The 19,904-nt window shown below is 39.1% G+C and overlaps 1 protein-coding gene across 8 annotated transcripts in view; it reads right to left on the minus strand.

Moving 5' to 3' along the window:
- The window catches only part of KIF13A (kinesin family member 13A), an 81,991-nt gene that overhangs the window by 6,265 nt on the left and 55,822 nt on the right, over positions 1 to 19,904 (minus strand). For 3 of the 8 annotated variants that reach the window (XM_081952092.1, XM_081952091.1, XM_081952090.1), the window contains 10 exons: positions 18,766 to 18,821; positions 17,915 to 18,039; positions 16,685 to 16,861; positions 15,713 to 15,805; positions 15,424 to 15,576; positions 11,719 to 11,796; positions 10,591 to 10,635; positions 9,037 to 9,145; positions 6,335 to 6,519; positions 5,755 to 5,862 (listed from right to left, as the gene is read on the minus strand). In XM_081952092.1, coding sequence (XP_081808218.1) covers positions 5,755 to 5,862; positions 6,335 to 6,519; positions 9,037 to 9,145; positions 10,591 to 10,635; positions 11,719 to 11,796; positions 15,424 to 15,576; positions 15,713 to 15,805; positions 16,685 to 16,861; positions 17,915 to 18,039; positions 18,766 to 18,821 — 1,129 coding nt within the window. The remainder of the gene's footprint in view (positions 1 to 5,754; positions 5,863 to 6,334; positions 6,520 to 9,036; positions 9,146 to 10,590; positions 10,636 to 11,718; positions 11,797 to 15,423; positions 15,577 to 15,712; positions 15,806 to 16,684; positions 16,862 to 17,914; positions 18,040 to 18,765; positions 18,822 to 19,904) is intronic. The other 5 variants (XM_081952095.1, XM_081952094.1, XM_081952097.1 and 2 more) reach the window with 3 other exon arrangements.

Here is a 19,904-nt window from a genome sequence, read left to right on the forward strand (position 1 = left end):
TTTAAGAAAAGAGTTCAAATTTTCTCTTTCAATCTGGCCTTTTGAACAGGATCAATAATAAAGTTAAGTTCTTCTTTTCCGCGTTTTACCTATTTTATATTTGTTTACCTCTTGACTATTATCACTGGGAGGGGATTGTTGTATTTTAAAAAAGGACGTTATGATTGTCTTAAGGCTTAAATCTCATAAATCTTGTGCTGTTTTCTCAGGCAGCTTCAAAAAATTAAAGCAACACTCTCTGGCCAACAATTTCCCCATCAAGTGATTTTTGGACAATACTGTTCACTTATTAGTATAGCAGATGTTGCTATTTTCTGATATAGCCAAAGTTACACATTATAGCTATCTATTTTAACTATCTGAGCATGTCAAAACAACACTGTGTAATCTAAATACAATACTAGGACTTCCGGTTCCGGCGGCTACGGCGACGGGCAAGCTTTTGCCCGCTCCCGCTCTCCCGGTGGGCTTCCCCCGCTTCTGGGGGGGCACAGGACGCCCCAGAGAGGCATCCTGCCGAGGGAGCGGCTCGCGGAGGGCCCTGGCATCGGCGGCGGCTGGTGGGGGCTCCTCCGCTTCGCTCTAGGCACTGAGGAGCAGTATCGGAGGGCGCGTTGGCGTCTCACCTCATGCCGATCGGACAACATACTTCTGAAGGAAGCAGCGGCGGTATGGTGAGAGGCTTCCTTTCTTCACTCCCTTGCTTTTTGAATTGATGGACTTTTTCAGTAATTTTAAAAGCTAAACTTTCGGATTATTTTTGGAGGAGTGGCTGGAGGGAGGGGGATTTTTTCCCCCCCTTGGACAAGCGGCTTGAAAAATTTTTGCTCTCGCCCCCAGGGGAAGGAGGAGGGGGGAGAGCCAACTAAGGATGCCTCACCCCAGTAAAAGTGCTTTTCATTGGACTTAGTTCCAGAACTTATTGATGCTCTGAGAACTTTGTGAACTTTAAAAACTTTCTTATGCCTCTGAGCCCAAAGCTGGCAGGGCAAGATGGCACACTTCCGTTGTCTTTATGAACTTTGAAACCTGACTCCACCTTCAAAATTCAGGCTTCCGGTCTTTGTCTCCGTGTCACCCAGAGGAATCTCTTGTGGATTGTCATTTTTTGAACTCCTTGGAGAGAAAACCTTTCTCTATTGCTAGACTGACTAAAGAAGTTCCCATCTGTTTGGATCCTCTGCCTCCTGGTCTCATCTGTCTGCTCTACTTCTCCAGCTGTCCAGTCTCTATACTGACTGATCTCTTTGTTTCATAAACCATGTCTCCAAAAAGACCACCCCCTGGAAAACCTGGCTTTGCTACTTCTGCACCGACATCTGCAACATCCAGTCCTGTTACACAGTCAAAGATTACAGAACTGATGCAACCCAAGAGTAAAGAGGTGGATTTGCAACAAATGCTTCAACAACTCATACAGGGCCAGGAAGAAATTAAGAAACAATTAAAAGAAATGAAGGAAGAAATTAAAGAGAATCAAGTCCAAATTTATAAGAACTCACTGGACCTTGTGGATGGTGGGGTGGCGGAGGCGAGGGGGGGGGGTAGAGGCTTTACAGAGGGGAAACAAAGAACTTGATACCCAACAAATGAAAACAGAGTCTGAGAGAATGTCCTTTTATCTTAGATTTCAAAATGTTATAGAAGCAGATGGGGAAAATATAAGGGACATTATGACCAATATTTTAGCTGAATACATACACAAAGATAAGCAGCAGATGGAATGGGAGATAGATCTGGTCTATAGAGTGAATTCAGCATATGCCAGAACACACAATGTACCCAGGGAGGTTCATATTAAATTCCTTAGGAAAAGCACAAGAGATGAAATTCTGGGTGTACAAAGGGGGCAAGCATTGACATACCATGACAGGGAGATAACCATCTTGAAGCAGATCCCCCAAAAAATTAGGGAGAAAAGAAAAAATTATTCGCAATTGGCGAATAAATTATACCAGAAGGGGGTGTGGTTTAGATGGTTGATGCCTGAAGGGATGCTGATATTCTGGGAGGAGACAAGAATCAGAATCAACACACCCATAGAGGCGCAGGCCTTTATGGAAAAAAATAAAGCGCACCTAGAAAAAACAGAAGACTCTACAATGGTCATACAGGACACGGGAGGGGCCGGAGCTCTGCCAGCGGGGGGTGATGGGGCAACACTAAGAAAGCTCATATCACAAAAATGAATAAGAAAACCACATTGTTATAAACAGACCGAAAGTAATAATGAAATTATTTCTAGACTATATATTATAACTATATAAATTGATTGAAAATTTTTTTAGAACTAATATGCTGATTTTATACGATTTTGTATTAATGTTTTATACATAGATGTATCTTATGAGTGTGGAGGGAGGGGGCGTCTGCCATACTTGCAACTGCCAAAATTTGTATACCATTCCACCTACCCTTTTCCTTATAAATGTTTTAAAAAACCAATAAAAATTTTCTGAAAAAATAAATAAATAAATAAATACAATACTAGACTCCATTTTGGAAAATGTATCAGTACTAAAAGTGGTTTGAAACATACTGGCCAAACTTCAGTCATACTGTTACTAAAATTTATTTCAATGTCTTAGATCCAGTAATCTATAAAATGGGCTCACCATTCAGTAAACTTTTTAAAACTAGTCCAAAATGGTCTAATCATTTCAGAATCTTCTTGTCTTATCCTTCATTAGCTAAGTTATCAACAATACAACATATCCAATCAATGTCCTGGAACAAGGGGGAAATTCCTGGCAACCCTCTTCTACTCTGAAGAATCCTTCCAGAGAAGAAATAAAAGCCAGGGGAAAATTAGTTTTTGGCAGCATTGTATCAACAAGACAATAAAAACCCACATTTTTTGTGCATGAAGAAAGTGGTTTTATTTGATAAATGCTTTTAAATAAAAAGGGAACTAGGCAATTTGTGGTATAGGCTATAATATTTAGCTGTCTATAAATTTAGTATGATAATTTAGAACATTGATTACTCCAGATGAGTTTAAGTTACATTACACATTTACATAATATATTTAGATTCTAACATAATTGTTGTTATGTTAGAATCTAAATATATGTATTATTACCTTTGTATGTATGTCACAGGGATTCTATTCATAATAGTTAGCTGGTGCACACATCAGATTTTTATAACAGTTTAAGAATAAAGGTTTCATCAATATTCATATTACTGAATTGAAATGTTCACATGGAATATTCAACATATTTATTTATGAAATTTAGAGCTCCCAGCTCCCAAAGGATTCTGGATGCTTACACTAAAAATAAAAAAAATATTAAAGGAAATCTCATGCATCTCAATCTTAAATTGCAAAAACATGGCTATATAACAAAATGGATAACGTTCCTTTCTTGTAAAAGTATATTTTTAATGTATTGCTGCAATATCTATTGGGCATTTAATATTCAGCTTTTCCTGTCACATTAAGCAGTAATACTCTGAATTACTATGCAGAAAAAGACACTGAGTAAGAATGGCTAGATGACTTCAGCTAGAAATTGGCTTATAAATGTAATAGAAAATGTAGTACAGGTAGTCCTCAACTTACGACCACAATTGAGCCCAAAATGTCTGTTGCTAAGTGAGAAATTTAAGCGAGTTTTGCTCCAGTTTACATCAATTTTTGCCACATTTGTTAAGTGAACCACTGCAGTTGTTAAATTAGTAACACAGTTGTTAACTGAATCTGGCCTCCCCATTGATTTTACTTGTCAGAAGGTTGCAAAGGGGATCCCATGACCTTGGGACACTGCAACCGTCATAAATATGACTCAGTTGTCAAACATCTGAATGCAAATCAAATAACCATAGGGGATGCTGCAACGGTTATAAGTGTAAAAATGATCATAAGTCACTTTCTTCGTGCTGTTGTAACTTCAGACGGTGACTAAATGAACTGTTGTAAGTCAAAGACTACCTATAGTCATAGATTATAGTTATATATAGTTATACTATTGTCTTCAAACCCTGGTCCATGGACTGGGCAGAACAAGTGGCCAGAACGGGTGGGTACATGAAGCTCCATATTTGCAAGTGGTGTGCACATGCACAAAACTGCCAACCCTACCACCCCCACCACTACCAGTCCATGGAGTTGGGAAGGTTGGGGACCACGGGTATAATTGTTTAATATAATGGAATGCAACTGGAAAGATAGGGCTAAGATTTTTAAACATAGAAGAGAATAAGCATGTTCTAGTTCAGTGATGATGAACCTTTTTTGGCTCGCATGCCAAAAGCGGGAGGAGCGCAGGGGAATCATGTGCGGGCCACCCATAATGCTTTGTGCATGACCCTAGTGTACATGCGCGCAAGACCAGCACTCCCATTTTTGGCATGCTTTTTTCGCCCTCCCCAGGCTCCAGAGGCTTTATAGGACCCTGGGTAGGGCAAAAACAGCCTCCACTGCCCCCCCGGAGGAGGTAGCTCCCCTAAAGCCTCCAGAGCATGAAAAACTGACCCTATGGGCAAACAGGAAGTTCAGTAATGGACTTCTGGTTTGCTCGTAGGGCCGGCTTTGGCCCTCCGAAGCCATCGGGCCTCCAGGAGGCTTCCCTGAAAGCTCCGGAGGGCAAAAAAACACCGCTATGAGCAAACTGGAAGCCACTTCCGGATTGCTCATAGGGCCAGTTTTAGCCCTCCAGAGCCTTCAGGAGCCTTCAGGAGGCTTCCCTGAATGCTCCGGAGGGCAAAAAATGACACTACAAGCAAACCGGAAGTGACTTCCAGGCTGCTCGTAGGGCCGATTTTAGCACTCCAGAGAGTTTAAGAGCCCTCAGAAGGCTTCCCTGAAGGCTCCAGATGGCAAAAAACGACACTATGAGCAACCCGGAAGTCCTTGTGTGCCCTGACAAATGGCTCCACGTGCCACCTGTGGCACACGTGCCATAGGTTCACCATCACGGTTTTAGTTGTTCTTTTAAGCATTCTGGAAGTATGTTTAGAGTTGATGAGCCTTAAAACAGATTTGACATATATTTTCTGTTGGTTTTCACCAAAAAAACAGGATAGGGAACCTCTCAAATTTCAAAAACACTTTACAAAAAAATTCCTAGTTCTCTAGAGCAAAGGTGAAGAGGAGGAAGGAAGAACCCTGCTTCTTGAAGGACTTTTCACTTCTCTCTCTGCCCCGTGCTCCACATAAATCTTTATTCAATAGTGTCCCTTGACTTTCTATATACTATTGTCAAGGAATTAAAAGGCCGGTTGTGAGAAGAGCAGGAAAATCTATTTTAACGCCCTGTTATGTGTGTTAAATCTGGATTTTGCCTTCTATATTTTATTGAGTTGGTCCATGCATGCATGAATGTGTGCACATATACATACATACAAAGTGAATGCAAAGTGAATGCCAAACTTCTCTGTTACATACTTTTTAATACTAACTGTGCTCAGTCTAAGGTAAGTTATCACTTTCAATTAAGTACTCTATAAATTAAAAATGAAAAGTCTTAGAAGACTGGTAAAAGTTGAATCAGAATCAATTTTTCAGATTTCATTCCTAGTTTGGTGGGGGGAATGAAAAAAATCTTTAAATCCTATCCTTTTTTAAAAAAGTGAAATATTATAAATAAATGATCCGTCTAAAATATCAATGTATGGATTTTATCACTTTTATAAGCACCACCATGCAATAAAGAATACTGTTATACATGCATTTTCCCTTTATAGCTGGAGCGTAAATGCTTATTTACAATGGCCACCAGACTTTAAGTCAGAAACAAATGCAACACTTACAGTCTTTGCCTCTTGTATGTTATTGAGTTCTAATGGCATGCTATTGCCATTATTTCCTGACGACAACACAACACAATCAGCATTATATACCTGAGAGGATGGCATGCTCTGCAAAGGTTAAGATACACAAAACATCACACAAAGAAAATACTGACATTCAACCATGCATGTTAGCACAACACAAAAGGTTCTTATTCTCTTATTAAAATAATCTAGGCATAGCAAATTAATTATAGAAATACATGCAAAATGAACCTTGACTTTAAAAACATTGCTTCAAACACAATGCTACAGATATGGCAGCTCAGGTTAGACATTTATACATGCAAACATGTTTAAGCAAAAATATAATACATGCAAGAATATTTACCAAAGTGAGGTGACAGTGAAATAGTACCCCATTTAAATAAACAGACCAAGTTTAGCACCCAATTCCAAATGCTTTCGTAAGCTGTGAGCTTCTTCCTAGGTAAAAATAATTACTATCCGCATATGAGGTCTAATATTGTTACTAATATAATGTTACTAATGCCTATATAGAAATATTTCTTCCTACTACAAAGAGGTACCACTTACTTACCTCTTTGCTAAGTAGAGGCTGCGTCTCAAGAGAGGCCTTTTTGTTCTCTTCTTTTACTGGAATTAATGGTTTGAAAAATTTGGGTGGTTGTGGAGTGAAAGCTTTAAATGAACTGATACTTGATGTCTGCAGATTCTCTGATTGCAAAATAAAAACACCACAAACATTCATTATTTGAACATCAACTGAAAAATAAATCAGCAAATGCTGTTTTAAAGGCAAATAAAGCTGCACAAAATATTTTGTCATGAGTTTATTAATGTCTCTAGTGGTTTTGTTCTTAAACTCAACGCACTGTTTATTCAGAAAACTAAGAGGAAAGGAGAATGAGCAGCATCAGAAACTGATAAGCACCATTTCAAATGTCATTTCAAAGTTTGTTTTTGTTTTTAACACAAACAGATGGTAAATGTTCCATGAATAAGTATCCAACTGCTGGGAAATTTCTGTAAGCAAATACTTTTTGAACCATAAGATTCTTTCTCACCAAAACCTCCTCTAATTTTGTATTCAGTTTACTAAACTGTTACTAGGTAGCCAGAGCATATTAAAGTTAACATTTGTGGTGTGCAGCATTGTGGGAAGGAACAAAAGAGGAGTAATATTTAAAGGTGAGAAGAGATCACAAAGCTGCAGGAACAAGCTTTTCAGAAAGATTTCATCTTAATTAACTCAGTATGGTCCTGAATGGAAATATGCTCTCTCACTATTCTTTTTATTTATTTATTTTGCCCCACACCGTCATTAAATATGTTTTTGTGGTTTTGTTTCCTTTATCTTGTCACCTATGTGATACTCATTTACATAGGTAATTAAAAATACACAATAACATTTATCTTTGACAGTGCTGCTTTAGCTTTTTTTCTTTAAATAGCTTTTTAAGAAACCATACTGCACAAATATGCACATTCTTCCTATGCTTCCCTTCTATAGAATTTTCTCCTGTAGAATTCACAGAGAATTTTCTCTCTTTGTAGTAATGTTATTATGCCAAATGCAACATGCACTAATGGCAGAACACAGAATAATTTGCTAATAATTTGTTAAACAATGAAAAAGTTGTAACCCAGGTTCTCAAATTCAAATGAATATGGAGACTGCTTTATATAAAATGTGCTAATCAGTGGGGGGCATTTATACGCATTGGAAAATCCAACAAATATTACATGTTATTAATTTAAAAATAAGTAAATTCCTATATTAAAAAAACATTGTGGGCAATAAGAACAGTATAAAAACAAAAATGCATTGCCTACTATGAAACAGTAAAATACTCATACGTGTAATGAGAAAATAAAAAGAATTTTTCTGTATTTATTAATTTAAATGATCACCTTCTATATCTATTTAAGTGATTCCCAATAGATTGCCTTTTACCATTTCAAATGTTTTAGCAAAAGACCAGGATAACAGTGATGCATCCTTTTTATTACACCTTTAACTTTATAAGATAATACTGTCAACACATAACAGTAAAATACTCATACGTGTAATGAGAAAATAAAAAGAATTTTTCTGTATTTATTAATTTAAATGATCACCTTCTATATCTATTTAAGTGATTCCCAATAGATTGCCTTTTACCATTTCAAATGTTTTAGCAAAAGACCAGGATAACAGTGATGCATCCTTTTTATTACACCTTTAACTTTATAAGATAATACTGTCAACACATAACAGTAAAATACTCATACGTATAATGAGAAAATAAAAAGAATTTTTCTGTATTTATTAATTTAAATGATCACCATCTATATCTATTTAAGTGATTCCCAATAGATTGCCTTTTACCATTTCAAATGTTTTAGCAAAAGACCAGGATAACAGTGATGCATCCTTTTTATTACACCTTTAACTTTATAAGATAATACTGTCAACACATAATGCCTGGAGGATGCGTTGCTTGGCTGGATGAGCATATGAATGTAAAACCTCCCTTAATTAAAGACATAGTTTAAGCATTAATCCTCTGGAGTCCTACAGATTCAGATCTGTACACATTAATACCACACCTTTAACATCAGAAAATAGTATCTAGAAAACTGGATCTAAGCCAGAGATGAGATATGGAAAAATCAAATATAGAACCTGAGAAATCTGAAGGAATAACAATACATCAAGATAAGGTAAGAAATAGGGCTATGTACCACTTAGGATTCAAAGACAAAAGGCACTTTGGAGTAATCGTGCAATATCTATTTTCAACTCCTTGCGCCAAATGTATATTTTCCTGTGATTATGTTGCAGCCATGGAGGGCAGCTACACAATCTCAAAGAGATACAGCTCATTTTAGGAGTTGTAGATTCATGCTAGGGGGAAAATCTGCATGTTTTAAAAGATCTTTTCAACTTGGCATCTAAAATCCTGTATGGTATGGCTTTGTTTAAAAAAAAAACAGTGGACAAGAAATGACTTTCTGTGTTTAGCAACATTATTTCTTGAAAAGGGTTCTTCTATTAAGGTTGCCAAGAGAATCCTAGAAAGACAGATTAATCAGAGTTAATCTCTGGCAATTCAGAGTGTCCTAAATCTGTGGCTGTGCAAAAATATTATTTGCTTAGATTACATCAGTATAAAACTTGCCTGGCCTGTATAAGTTGCACATGAAACAACTGCAACGGGGTTTATATTTCACACTATTAATTTTACTAGTTTATAATTTCATCAATAGTCTAGTAAATGAAACAAAAGAAAACCTTACCATTGTTATCTTTATTTTTATGAGGCGAATCCCTTGGTAAAGTACCATAACATGATATATCTTGATAACTAGAACAGTCTATGGCATCTAGATGACCTTCCAGCCAACCCTTGTGATGTAAACAAAGAAAAAAAATGCATTACTTTTCAAGTAAAATAGCAACATTTTCATTTGCTTTCAACAGAAATTCCTCTTTCCTCTCTAGTTTCACATCACTGCTGGTTTGGAGGAGTACATCATGTTTTATGATTGTATGGCTTTGGATCAGTTAATATAGGGGTCCCCAACCCCTAGGCCACGGACTAGTACCAGTCCGTCCATGTTAGAAATTGGGCCATGAAACCTACTGTAAACTGTGCATGCGAGGGATCTAAGTTATGCGTTCCCCCTTCCCACCGCCCCATGGAAAACTTGTCTTCCACAAAACCGGTCCTGGTGCCAAAAAGGTTAGGGACCACTTAGTTAATAGTGATTAATATTTATCATTATCCCATCCAAATGACAAAAGCTGCCTATCTAGTATGACTCTCCGGTAGTATTTACAATTACAAAACCTACTGATAATCTCCATTTGGATTTGTAACATTTTCAACCTTGGAAACCCCTGGTCTATTACAAGTGATTATTAAATCTTATGACACAAAGAAATCTAAAATTACTTCTATAAAACACTGTTAGCAATTATTCAATTTTATATGCAAATTTCATTAACTGAATGGAATAAAAATTAAAGCTTCCTATTTCACCTACTTCATGGGAAGTATTAATATCAAGGTCAAACATTTCAATATATTTTAGATTATATTTTATGCGACAAAGATTCCATTGCTGACGAGGTGTGCCCAGCCAAGGCAACCCCTGTCCCTTCACAAGGCCAAAAGACATGGGGTAGGGGGAGTTGAAACGTTCACTGTAGTCATAAACATGGGCAGGGTACCAAGTACCACAGGATTGTTGCAATGGTCATAACTTCAAGGACCAGCCATAACTACTAGTTTTTAGTGCCATCATCATTTTGAGTGGTCAGTCATTGAACAAATGATGATTAAACAAGGACTAATCTGTGACTGATTATATATTTTAACACTCATGAAACAATTAACAATTCAAGTATTTATATTGTTTTAACTGTTTTAATGGTATTGCAAGCTAAAAGACTTATCCTTCAGCACTGACTGAATAAACATGGTTCCAACTATCCAATGCTTTACAGTGGCATATTGTGCAAAAACATCCTATAACTATTGGTGTGTAAGAAATTAAAAAAAAAACTTCTAGGTATCTTTGTAATTGGTACAATTGCATTGTAGCTATTTTTATAATTTCCCCCATCAATCAAAAGGAAACATTCTGTTGAATTTAACAAGTATTCACTGAATTTTTTTCTACCAATACCAAGTACTTATTCTAAACAATCATTTTCCTAATTGTTGCTATATATGATTTTAAATGATACCTATATAATTTTGTATTAAAAATGAAGAAAAAAAGGATTTGTAATCATATTTTCAAAATATTTTGAAATACTAAATATATTGCCAATAATTCCAATACCTTATCTTCATCACAGCCAGAAAGATCTAATCGACTAGAAGATACCTAAAATAACAATCATAACAAATTTTAATATAATTAATGTTATCAACCTGCTTTGAAATTGCAGTACACTCCCGGGCTATCTACTACTAAATTTTGACATATTTGTACATGATCAAACTAAGCTTAATCTACAATTTATCTTATATTTAGCATTGATTTTTCTAAATGCAATTTTGAGCGTATCTACCAAATAGTTCCTGGATTTTTAAAAAATACAACTAAGATTTCTAAATATCTTTTTAAAACATTTACTCAACTGACATAGACAACCACTGACAGAAAGATTATAGGTGGCTTAGAAAGCAATTTATTTTAGAGGGAAATTTCCTAATAGCAATAGCACTTAGACTTATATACCACTTCACAGTGTTTTACAGCACTCTCTAAGCGGTTTACAGAGTCAGCATATTGCCCCCAACAATCTGGGTCCTCATTTTACACACATTGCAGGCAGCTGGCAGATAGCAGAAGTATTCTGCAATACTGCATTCTAACCACTGCGCCACCACAGCTCTTCTTATAACTACTACTTATCTTAAACCATTTTTCCATTCTATAACTTAATCTGGATATTAGCAGGACCACTTTTCTGCCCAATGCCCATCCTATAAGAGTAGGCAAAGTTTGCACATAAAGGTCCCATCAATTAAACAACATGTAATGGGCCCAGGAGTATGCTTGTCCTATCCCAACCCTGTTTTTAATTCAGAATGCCTTCAAAAAGCTGGCAGATATTAGGTAGGGTCAGTTTGTGGACCAGCTGGATGTGATATAACTGAAGTTTCTCTCTTTCTTGTGCATAAATGCTTTATCTTTTTTATTCTTCCTTGTTATTATTCTTCCTTGTTATTACAATGTGTTTTTAATCCTCTTTAAACCACCTTGAGCTGCTCTGTGGATTGAGCAGATTTAGAAAGTGAGTAAATAAATAAATAAAATGTCCCAAATAAACTAGCAGAAATTGATAATTTTGTATTGCAGGAAATTCCCACTTATTACACAATCTGAAATTTGTACACATTTGACTTTGCCATTAACATTTATAGTAATACAGGAGTGCAACATTTTAGAAGATTATCTTACATTGTGAACATTTGGTGTGCTAATACTCCTTTGTAGGTGTCGAGTCTTAGCAGAAAGAGCTTCTTTAACAGTGACTGCCTGTGTTAAAATAGAAGGAACATGCTGAATTCTACTTACTTTAATAGAGCTAGACAATTAACAAGCAATATTGTATGTTTATATATCTATTTAGAAACAAGGCTCCAGCCTCAGAATATATGAAGATGGCAACATAAATCATGTTTCAGGATAAATAGGAACTTTATTTATTTATAGAATGTTCTTTCTTTGCTGTTGCATATCCAGTGATAACCATTTTTATTACTTCAAGATGTAGCAATGACTGGTCATCACTTTAAAATATATTTCAAAAAGTAAGTTTTTACAGTGATCTGCCATCTACAGGTTGTCCTCGATTTACAACAGTTCATTTAGCGACCATTCAAAGTTACAATGGCACTGAGAAAAGTGACTTATACAATCTTTCCCATTTATGACTGTTGCAGCATCCCCATGGTCACATGATCAAAATTCAGATGCTTGACAACGGATTCATATTTATGACTGTTGCAGTGTCCCGGGGTCATGTGATCAACTTTTGCAACCTTCTGACAAGCAAGGTCAATGGGGAAGCCGGATTCACATAACAACCGTGTTACTAATTTAACAACTGCGGGGATTCACTTAACAAACAGCAATAGCATTTAGACTTATGCACCGCTTTACAGCCCTCTCTAAGTGGTTTACAGAGTCAGCATATTGCCCCCCAACAATCTGGGTCCTCATTTTACCGACCTCGGAAGGATGGAAGGCTGAGTCAACCTTGAGCCTGGTGAGATTCAAATTGCCAAATTGCAGGCAGCCGGCAGGCAGCAAAAGTAATGTGGTAGGAAAAGTCGCAAAATGGGGCAAAACTCACTTAACAAATGTCTCACTTAGCAACAGAAATTATGGGCTCAATTGTGATTGTAAGTCGGCGACTACCTGTAATACCAGAGTAATGACAACATTACGAAAACGTTCAGGATGCAAGGTGCTTCAGACGAGATGGAGAAACAATGCTTTGGAGGGCTCATGGGTAGACATGCCACACCTGTTGACACCTCCTTCAAAGAAACTGTATCCTATCTTGGTTCACATGGTAGCCATTCACTCCCATGACATAATAATAATAATAATAATAATAATAATAATAATAATAATAATAATAATAATAATAATAATAATAATAATAATAATAATAATAATAATATTGAATTTATTAGCCGCTCCCTTTCCAGGCAGGACTCGGGGCGGCGTACACTAGAACATATAAAACATAACACGTGTGTACAAACACATAAACATACATATATACAAAGACATACATGTACGGAGGAGGTAATAAATTACAACATTTAGACAATTAAAACCATTAACATACCCCAATAATAAAACCCAATATACAATAAAAATTTAAAATTTAAAAGACAGTCGGGGAATACGAAAAAAATTACGGTTGAGCCAGGCCAGATAGTTGAAAAAGGTGGGTCTTCAACTGTACACGGAAGGAGCGGAGATCGGAAATAATCCTGATGTCACGGGGGAGGTCATTCCACAGGGCTGGGCCCATCACAGAGAAGGCTCTGCTCCTGGGTGTCGCCCCCCGACACTGTTTGGTGGACGGCACCCGGAGAAGTCCCTCTCTGTGTGAGCGAATTGGTCGTAGGGATGTGTGGGGCAGGATGCGATCCTGCATGTAACTAGGTCCTGAGCCATGAAGCGCTTTAAAGATCATAATCAAAACCTTGAAACGCACTCGGTAGACCACAGGAAGCCAGTGCAGCTCGCGCAGGAGAGGTGTTACAGGGGAGTATCTAGTCCTCCCCATAATCACCCGCGCGGCCGCGTTCTGGACCAACTGTAGTCTCTGAGTGCATCTCAAGGGAAGCCCCATGTAGAGAGCATTGCAGTAGTCCAGGCGAGACGTCACTAGCGCATGGGTGACTGTGCGTAGGGCATCCCGGTCCAATAAGGGGCGCAATTGGCGCATCAGGCGGACCTGATGGAACGCCCCCCTTGCCACGGCTGTTACATGGTCATCCATGGACAGCCGGACATCTAGGAGGACGCCCAAATTGCGCACCTGTTCCATGGGGGCTAGTTGCACGCCCCCAATGGCCAGAGATGGAAGCACCTGGTTGAACCGGGGGGCCGGAAGCCACAGCCACTCCGTCTTGGAAGGGTTGAGTTTTAGTCGGTTGCCATCCATCCAGACCCGTACGGCCTCCAAACACCGGGACATCATTTCGACGGCCTCATTGGGGTGGTTCGGGGTGGAAATGTATAGCTGAGTATCATCAGCATACAGATGATATCCCACCCCAAAACCACGGATGATCTCGCCCAGCGGTTTCATGTATGTGTTGAACAGGAGAGGCGAGAGCACCGATCCCTGTGGCACTCCACATGTGAGTGACCTCCGGGTCGAACTCTGCTCCCCTGCCAACACACGTTGCGTCCGGTCAGAGAGGTAGGAGCCAAACCACCGTAAAACGGTGCCCCTGACTCCCAACCCCTCTAGCCGGTGCAACAAGATACCATGGTCGATGGTATCGAACGCCGCCGAGAGATCTAATAGGACCAGGATAGAGGAACAACCCCTATCTCTGGCCCTCCAGAGATCATCCACCAATGCGACCAAGGCCGTCTCCGTGCTGTGCCCAGGACGGAAGCCGGACTGGCGCGGGTCTAGATAATCATTTTCCTCCAGGTGACGTGGGAACTGCTGTACCACCACACTCTCTACAACCTTCGCTAAAAAAGGAAGGTTTGAGACTGGACGATAATTGACTAGGTCCGTTGGGTCCAGGGAAGGCTTCTTGAGCAGGGGCCTCACCACCGCCTCTTTCAAGGCGGCCGGTAGAGACCCCTCACCCAACGAGGCGTTCACTAGGCCCAGGAGCCAGTCGCGCGTAACCTCCCAGGATGCCAGTACAAGCCAGGAGGGACACGGGTCCAATAAACATGTGGTGGGTCGCAGACGTCCACGCAACCTGTCCAAATCCTCGATGGCAACCGAGTCAAACTCCTCCCAAAGCGGTCCCTCAAGACTCGCCACGGGCGTCTCTACTGGACCACTGAAAGGGGCCCATCCCATCCGGATTTGAGCGACTTTGTCCTGTAGATATTTCCCAAACTCCTCTGCTCTGCCCTGTAAAGGGGCTTCCCGTGGTCTCTCAGACAAGAGGGAGCGAGTCACCCGAAACAGGGCGGCAGGGCGGTTATCTGCGGACGCAATAAGAGCGGCGCAATGTTGACGTTTGGCCGCTCTTAGTGCCACAAGGTACGTCCTCAAATAGGCTCGTGCCTGTGCTCGGTCAAATTCGGAACGGGAGGATCTCCAACGACTCTCTAGGCGTCTCTTGTGGCGTTTCATCACCCTTAGCTCCTCGGTGAACCAAGGGGCCAGGGTGGTTCGTCGCCGCAGGAGAGGCCGCAAAGGCGCCACCCGGTCTAGGGCCCCGGTAGTCGCACTATTCCATGCGTCTACCAGGTCCTCCACTCGGGGGCGGGTCAAGTCCACAAAGCATGTTTGAGTAAGGAGGCACTAACCGCATGCCCAGGCCTGTCTCAAATATGAGTGCTTCTTTACCATGAACCCTTGACCTTTTCTGATTCAGATTCAAATACGCGTCATACCTAACAACCAAATGCAATAAAGCCTAAAGCTTTTTTTCTATTCACCTGTCTCAGACGTTCAAGACTCAAAATATTCTCCACTTGTAATACCCCACGTATATATTTTTCAATGTATGTTTCACCATCAGAGGTACCCTCATTTTCATTTCTGGCTGCCATCAGAGCTAGAGTCTCTCGGTCTTCAATTTCTTCTGTGGCCTAAAAAGTAAATTTAATGCGTGATTCCAAACTTACATAGTTCAGTCTGCAACAAGGTTCATATCAGAATGACTTAATATGAAAAAAAAAACTATTAGGTATTCCATTTTCTTGATCGGAGCACAATTGTACTTACCTTTGGTATGTTGGATACTATTTCATAGGTCACACCACAAGCATACCATATATTTTTAAGAGATATTCTTCGTTTGAGACTTTGTGTAAAACTCTAGGGAGAAAGTTAAACCGCAATTGAGCAAAAACTAGTGTATCAAATATGTATTGAATATTTCTTCTCAAATCTACTTCAGGCACAGCACATATATGAACTTTTAGAAAGAGTATGTTTTTTTCCCCATATGGTTCCACACACATCAATCATTTAAGTCCACGTGAAATGCTTCCAAACTGCAAAACTAAATGGGAATGTATCTAGTAAGTGATAGAACATAAAACAGTTAAATGTGAACTTTCCAAGGATGAATGAGATTTAACTATAATGTTAAAATGTATGATGGGAAATGGCATAGGGCCGTGATGCCACGCATGCCACAGGTGGCATGTGGAGCTATATTTGCCGGCACGGCAACCCACAGCAGCCCTTAGCTCTGGCACGCATGGCCTTCTGGTAGGGCCGTTTTCCCCCTGCCTGGGCTTCAGGAAAACTTCCGGAGCCTAGAGAGGGCGTAAAACAAGCCCAACAGCCCACCCGGAAGTTTGGGAATGAACTTCTGTTGGCCCGTTGGGCCCGTTTTTCACCCTCCCCAGGCTCCAGAGGCTTTCCTGAAGCCTGGGGAGGGCGAAAAACAGCCCAACAGGCCAACCGGAAGTTCGTTCCCAAACTTCTGTTTGGGCCTGTTTTTCACCCTCCCCAAGCTTTGGGGGCTTTCCTGAAGCCTGGAGTGGGCAAAAATGGCTTCCCCAGCCCGCTGGAAAGCCTCCAGAGCCTGGGGAGGGCAAAAATTCCCCCCCACGCGTGGAGGTTGCTCGAGCGGTGGGGGGGGTCACTCGTGCATGTGCGGGTGGGTGAGCACACGGACACAGTTTTGGCACACCTTTAGAAAAAGGTTAGCCATCACTGACATAGGGTATATAAGATATCACTTACCTGCTTATTATAAATATTAGCAGCAATCCTTTTACGTAACACTAATTCCATTGCAGCAGGATGGCTGAGTTGGACTGTAATTTTCAGAATCAAATATATTCTCTCATTTTGAGGTGTTACTCTGTTTAGGTGAACTGAATCATGTACAGAAGAGTCCCAGGCTGCAGTGGCTGAAATCTAAAGGGATAGTTTGGTTGAAGATGAAATAGAAAATTCAACTCATTTCTATGTGGATTTTAAGGGTAAAGATACCTTTTCTTGAAGAAAATTATTTATCCTGGATAATGAAGTGTACAATGAGACATCTAACAGAAGACTAAAGCAATACCCCATTACCTGTTAAAGTTGAGAGGGGGCTGGTGCTAGAATTCATAATTATGCTTCTAACTGCCATCCTAAGACCATTCCCACCAACACTGACAGGGCAATATATATTTGTATATAAAATGAGAGCTAGTCCCTCCTTCTAAAACTGATGTTAGTAATGAAAACTCTGCAAGAAAACAACAAAGCTCATGAGAGCACCAAGAACCTCACACAGTACAGCCCTAAACTACAAATATTATCTTCTTTTGTTGACCTAAATGCTTTCACGTTTATCATTTCCTCATTGAAAAGTCTAGGCCAAGTGGGAGGAGCAACTTAGTTTTAGGATATCTTTCTGCAGTGTGAGGAAGATCTTTTATGTATTTTTACATTAAGAAAAATATGCTATCGTATGTTTTACTTAACATAACGTAATACAACCTCATTTGGATTACAGTGAAGCTCTAACTGCTTTCATAAAACTGGTTACTAAATACTTATTAGAACTGCCACTCCCAGAATTCCCAACTATTGGCCATAATATCTGTATTTTGAAAAGTTATAGTCTGAACATATCTAGCTAACAGAAGATTAATGAAGTTTAGTCAACATCTTATGTTCCATGGCAGTCAGTCAGATGTTGAGAGAACTGAGTGAAGTCATTATAACTAATAATTTAATATCCATCCATTCATTCATTCCTTTCTTCAACAAAAGGGCTACAATAATAAGATTTGAAAACTACAGAGAGGTTTTTTTTAGGATACTCTTTAAACATCGATATGTTAAATTTTATTCTTAAGGAATAGTTGTTCAACAAATAAAATGCAAGAAATAATGAGTATTAAGAGTTTTGAGTGAAATAATATTATTTGTATAACAGACCCCTAGTAATAGAACCAGAATAACCATAAATCTATTTACCTCATCCTTATTGTGCTTTATTATCGGCAAATAAAAAAACTGACTTCCATGCTCCTTTGGTAGTATTGAATTCACTCCTGATGCATGTGGACCTATTAGCTGTTCGTTGGCACTAAGATCATCAGCTACCCACAAAGAAAATGAAGTTACAATTAAGGCAGAACTAATTTTAAATTCTACCCAGGATCATGTGGGTAGAACTATAAAAACACACAAAAACCATAAAATAAATCCTAAATACAAATGACACTGCTGAGAAATAGATTTCTGCTTGATTGGCAATCAATATCAACAGCTGGATTCTTAAATGAGGACAGTTGCTGATAGGGAGGTATTCAAGTTATTTTAAGTGCAATCTAAATGTATCACAATACTTGATAAAACTTGATTGAAACGTCTATAATAATCCTTCCATGTTTCATCTAAACATCCATATTCCAACTAAATATAGCAGAATAGATGTCTTCAACAACAGCCAGTTTCTTGCTTAATTTATCACCCACCTTTATGAAGAAGCTGAAAACCTACATGCAATTTTTGAACAGATTTGTATTTTTAAATTATTATGTTCCATAAGCTACTTTTTATTTATGAGTTACCATAGTTTATTTCACTGCACTGCCTCAACAGAAAGACATCTAGATGGCCAATATTTTTATTAAGATACCTAAGTATATCTTTCCATATTTGAAAGGGATTTCATTGCCCAAGATTAGACTATTCTCAACAAATGCTGTACTTGCCAAGTCACTTCAGGTCCAGGGTCCAATTGAAAACTTACTATTATCTATGCAGCACTAAACTGTATCATGAATTCAGCTCAGTATCATGAATACCAAGATGGAACTTACCATTTAGATCAAGGAAAAGTACAGGGACATGTGTTTCCATTCCAGGAGGAGGGACCCTAATAAGAAAGAAATATATCAATCAATAGATTGAATCATAATTTGCATTGATATTTTAATGGTAAATTATAGGTCTCCTGGGTTGTGAAAGAGGCTTCACAATCTCCTCAAAGGGGCATTCCTAGACCCAATGCTTTTTGGTAACTATTGTCCAATCTCCAACTTTCCCTACTTGGACAAGGTTGTCAGTCTGCAGATGTAATCGTATACATGGGAATGATCTTGCGAGATGGGCGAAGAGATGCTGCCTAGGGAACCAGCAGATAAGGGAGGACATAGCCTGTTATAGCATAGTGAGCGGAATAAGAGGCACAGAAAGGACCCTCCTAGGTTCTCGGACTATAAATGTGATGATGGGAGAAATATAATTTCAGATATGTAAAGTTCTGTTAATGTAGCTTTATGATAAAGCAGAATTCAGTTATTTGCTTGTGTTTCCTGTCTGGTCTACCCGGTAAGACTGACATCAGCTGTGGAAAACCCTGGAGGAAACAGATTATCTAGACCTGTTTCAGACAGGTTTCAGGCCAGGATATAGTATTGAAACAGTTTTAGTCACACTTGATGATCTGTGGCAGAGCCTGGGTGGTGGTGGTGCATCCATCCTTGTACTTCTTGATTGCTTGGCTGCTTTTGATACTGTTGACCATAGTATCCTCCATAGGTTGGGGATAGGAGGGACTGGGCCTATAATAAAGACACACTATCTCCTGACCTTAGAACAGTAAAGCATCTCCAACTTCATGTACTAAAACTTTCTCTTGGAATAAATGTACTGAATGGTTTAAAACCATGACACTATCTTGATGCAGGCTACATAAAAGTTGTGGGTTAAAGCCAACATATTGAAAGACACTTAGACATCAATTCAGAGCATGCAGCACTGATTTAATGTTTTTAGCGACTAGTCCCAGCTAATGGGCAGCCTAATATAAGATTTCACAATAACTCTGGAATTTCAGATGAGATTTGATCAGCTCATCAGATGTCAGAGATGTTCTCACTTAGGAATTATACAGATGCCCCACCATTGACTCAAACCTGACCATTCCATTCCTAATTCTTTTTCCCCCACTTCTTCC

This window comes from Natrix helvetica (assembly GCF_964273705.1).
Source record: "Natrix helvetica genome assembly, chromosome: 4".
In the NCBI taxonomy this organism is placed as follows: Eukaryota; Metazoa; Chordata; class Lepidosauria; order Squamata; family Natricidae; genus Natrix; species Natrix helvetica.